Source organism: Arachis ipaensis, chromosome B10 (assembly GCF_000816755.2).
Source record: "Arachis ipaensis cultivar K30076 chromosome B10, Araip1.1, whole genome shotgun sequence".
Taxonomy (NCBI): domain Eukaryota; kingdom Viridiplantae; phylum Streptophyta; class Magnoliopsida; order Fabales; family Fabaceae; genus Arachis; species Arachis ipaensis.
In genome coordinates this window covers 57348134-57352861 of record NC_029794.2, presented here as the reverse complement: position 1 = coordinate 57352861, position 4728 = coordinate 57348134, and the positions used below count along the sequence as shown (strand labels likewise).

The 4728-nt window shown below is 32.1% G+C and overlaps 1 protein-coding gene across 1 annotated transcript in view; it reads left to right on the top strand.

Moving 5' to 3' along the window:
- LOC107620647 overlaps positions 4106-4728 on the top strand; it is a 4365-nt gene continuing 3742 nt past the window's right edge. The window contains exon 1 of the mRNA XM_016322779.1: positions 4106-4340. Coding sequence (XP_016178265.1) covers positions 4106-4340 — 235 coding nt within the window. The remainder of the gene's footprint in view (positions 4341-4728) is intronic.

Sequence of the window (4728 nt, the reverse complement as noted above, 5' to 3'; positions counted from 1 at the left end):
AACCATGATATATATGTTTTTCAAATATATAGATAACATGTATACATATAGAAGTTGTGTGCCCATTGACAATAATAATATGTGCTTTTTAATCATAAAACATTATATGTTGTTATTGGAACATTTTATCAAACAATTTAAAGACATGAAAATAAGCAAACTAATAAACCAAATCAGGATATAATCTTTGTCCATATATTTTAAAATCTAGCACAAACACACAAACCCATGGATATATGAAGTGAAATATGAAATAGCAAAAGCAAAATAAAAGCTTACCTAATTTGTTTAAGTAGAAACAAAAAGGTGCGACGACTAGATGGTCGATGGTTGCGCAATGGTTGTGTAGTGGGTGAAAACTTTTTGTGGGTCCCACCTACTTTTTTACACTATTTATTTTTTTCTTTCACATTCTCCATCTAAGACAAACAAATGAAATTTGAATTTTCACCCCTATTTCTTTCCCTCCACAACCCTTCTCTTTTAATTTCTACCAAAACAAATACAGTGGAAAGGAATTATTGGGATTTTTGTTGTTCTCAATTAGTCCAATGGGCCTTATGAGTGTTGTCATTTCAGCACCATTATTTTTTAGATGAACTCTTGGTCTTATTAATGTCTAAAATCGGCATTGTATAATTCTTCTATTATTTAGATCATTGATCATGACAAGTTTATCATTCAGCACCTTAGCTCTAGAATGCCAAAAATTCCCTTTTGAGCATGTATCAAAGTAGATGGAGGCTTAGGGGGAGCTCAGATGCGTTCTCGAAGTTGAAGTTGAGAGGAGGGGTATAGGCTGAGGAAAAAAATTAGGGTTTTTTTTTAAAATTTCCAAACGACGTCGTATTGGTCATTTTCTCAAAAACCGTTCGGATCCTAATTTGGTTGGACCGGCTAGTTTTTGGCCAATTTTACAATTCACTGCTAGTTTTTGAAAGAGATGATTCTACCTATCACCCGAGCAGCTAAAGCCATCGGTTTTCGATTCAACCGGTTTTCAAAACCTTGGTTTTTGGCTCATACACACCAAACCAAGGGTTAGCTGCCTCCTTGCAAGCCTATCTCCTCCTGCACGGTAAGTCTGAAAAGTCCAAAAAGTCTAGTGCCAGATTTGGAATAACCATGGTGGAGAGGGAATATCTATAAATCTATATAGATATTTCTTTGTACCTTATAATTCAACTTTTGTTTTAGATGAATGGGTTGGAATCTTAAATTTCATACATGATTTTTTTCTCTATAGTCGTGTCACTTTTAGGTTTTTTCTTTTTAACTCCAATGTGTGTACACTTTTTAAGATAAACACCATTTTAACATTATTATTTTCTTAACAACTAAATACGTATTCAATTAAAAAATAACTTAAATACACGATTAATTTGTAACAACTATATTTTTATATATGTCAAGAATGTTTGATGTATGAATAGCGCTTTTCTTTTTCTTTATCAAATAAATTAAAAATGATATTGCTACTAATACTTTTTTTTATGGTTTGACAGGCTAAGAACTAATTAGTCATGGATCTGAGCTCTATTAAGGGTTTATCCTAGCCAATGGGTTGCTGCATGCACAAGGTGAAATTCAAACCTCTGACACTTACTTATGCGAATAAGTGAGTTAACCATTCAACCAACAAAAATTGGTTATACTGCTACTAATATCAGTTGGGCTACACATCCAAGCTTTATTGCATATACGTCCAACCAAGCAGGCCTAGCACCAAAAAAACCCACTCTCATTAAAGAGAGTGGTTACACACGCCGGAAACCCCAAACGTTACCCATTCTCTTTGCACTCTAATATAAAAAACCGTTTGTTTTTCAAACTTAAAATTGTAACAAAAGAATTTTGAATCTCTCTAAAAATCTTTCAAATTCTCTGCGAAAACTACTGCAGAATTCGGTGGTGCATTTGAATTCATCAACAAAAAGCACACAAAAATAAGAAAAAAGATTTTGCAAGGTACTAAGAAAATTATTGTTATTATGTTCAGTTAATTTCTGGAAAATCTCGCATTTCTACTAGTTTGATTTAAGGTTTAGTGAATCGAGTTCATTCATTTAGTAGATCGAGTTTCTTTGATTCAATTTTTTCTTGTTTTTCTCTGTAACCAGGGCATCAAATGAAACTTTGTGTTTAGTTTATTGGTTCTGATAAATAATTTGATTCATCTCTTAGTTTAATTGTGTTCACTTGCATGCAGAAATAAATTGCATGTGTTTTTCTTACTAATTGAGTCTTTATGACTTTTTGTTCAAATCTGAAGCAATTTCGGTTTATATGTGAATTAACTGAGATTCACTTGATGCTACTATTAAGTATTGATTACATTTTTTATTCCTTAAGAAATTTAGGTTCATTTGTTTGTTTAATTTACATTTATTTGGTTTGGTGTCGCTTGAATTTGCTGAAGTTGTTCATGTGGGATTGTTTAGTTAGTTTTTGTTCAAATCTGAAGTAATTTCGGTTCATTTGTGAATTCACTGAGGTTCACTTGATGCTGCTGTTAAGTATTGACCAAATTTTTTATTCCTTAAGAAATTTTGGTTCATTTTTTAGTTTAATTTTGGTTCATTTGGTTTTGTTTCGGTTGAATTTGCTGAACTTGTTCACGTGGGATTGTTTAATTAGTTTTTGTTCAAATTTGAAGTAATTTTAGTTCATTTGTGAATTAATTGAGGTTCACTTGATGCTTCTGTTAAATATTGACAAAAATTTGTATTCCTTACAACTAAAATGAAAAAGAAGACCATCTTATAAAAGGAGAAGCCCCATTACAATGTAAGCATATACACATTAAATTAACTGTATTTTTGTATTATAAATATATCATAACATAATGTTTCAAACCCTTGCATAAAACTCACAATTTGAGATGCTCAACGAGATCGATAGCTAGGGTATTCGCTGAGTGAATAGAAGAAAGCTATCGTTGAACAAATGGGATTCGGTGTACTGAGACATATCCTATAATTAAATGTCTCGCACAAGCGCTTGAGGTTATTGATTCTTTGCATTCATCTCTATCATGGATTCTTGGACACTCGCTATGGAAAGTCTACATAACCCCTACTAGGATAGGCCTAAATTCAAGCGGTATTATGCTTTCCATTTTTTACATTTGTATTTTTCCTCTTTTATCTTTTTATTATTTTCATATTAATTTGTTTATATTAAAATATTTTGGTTCATTCATTCAATATTGACAAAAAATTTTATTCCTTAAGTAATTTCTGTTCATTTCTTAGTTTATTTGAGGGTCATTTGGATACAGAAAATGAATTTAATGTGTTCTTGTTAATACTTGTGCCCCTTTTTGACTGCTTGTTCAAACTTGAACTAATTTGTTTATACTAAAATATTGTAGGGGATAATTTTCCTAAAAAAGTTGTGTACAGCAAACTAAATGAGCAGTAGAAGGAGATTGTTGACAGCTTCAAAGGTGCTACTTTGGCGTCTTTGACAAAATCTATGATGGATATGCGTGTTGAAGGGTAAGGGAACTTGCTAAAATTCAAGACGACGTTCATCCTCTTCGTCCAAAAATGCTTCTTGTTGCTGACAACAATAAGCATAGTCTCCCCAGAATGTTAATAATGTTGTCTTTGAAAATACTCCTGGAAATGCTGAATATATATCTCCTAGTGTTCAAAAAGATATATTGCATATCTTTGCTAGAAAAGTGCGTACAACAATTTGAGAAGAAATTGGTGATTCTAAATTTTGTATAATTATTAATGAAGCAAGAGATGAGTCAAAGCAAGAACAAATGTCTGTGGTTTTAAGATTTGTAGACAAGCACAGTTGTGTTCAAGAAAGATTTTTTTATCTTATACATATTTTTTATACATGTTCTTTGACATTAAAAATAGAAATTTCATCAGTTCTTTCTCGTCATAATCTTGATGTCCAAAATCATAGGGAACAAGAGTAAAATAGAGCTAATAATATGTGTGGTGAGTGGAATGGATTGCAAGCTCTATTTTTGAAAGATTGCCCTTACATTCATTGTATTGCTCATTGATTACAGTTAGCACTTATTTCTGCAGCCAAATAAGTTTACTATGTTCATCAATTCTTTTCAAAACTTACACTAATTATGAATGTTGTGACTGTTTCTCCTAAACGTCATGATCAGTTAAGGGTTACTCAAGCAAATAATGTCGCAAACTTAATTGCCAATGATGAAATTGTGACAGGTAGTGGACTTAATCAAATTGGTACTTTGCGAAGAGCTGGAAATACTAGATGGGGGTCTTATTTGAATTCTATACGTAGCTTGCTATGCATGTTTGATGCTACTTGTGAAGTTCTTGAAAAAGGCACCGAAGAAGGTAATTTCTGTAACACCCTACCACACAGAGCCTTATGCTTAAGTCATAAGACAGAGGTGGTGAGGTATTACGACTTCTAAAAGTAAAATTATATATATAATATAGTGAAAAATATTTATAACTAGGAGCCTTGAAAGAAAGGGTAAAGCAAAATCGTTAAAATCAAAAAGTATACCACTCACGAAGCGATAAAGTAAACGAAGCAATGTAAAAGTAAGCTAACATGGATATAAACAAAAGAGAGTTCCAAGGTACAAATATCAAAGCTCAAGACTTGGCTCGCAAAGGCTAAACCGGCTGATAAACCACTATTTTATGGTTTATCTTGTGTTTAATTGAGTGGTTTTTATCAAGTCTTCACCCACTTATTCATATGATTTGCATGCTT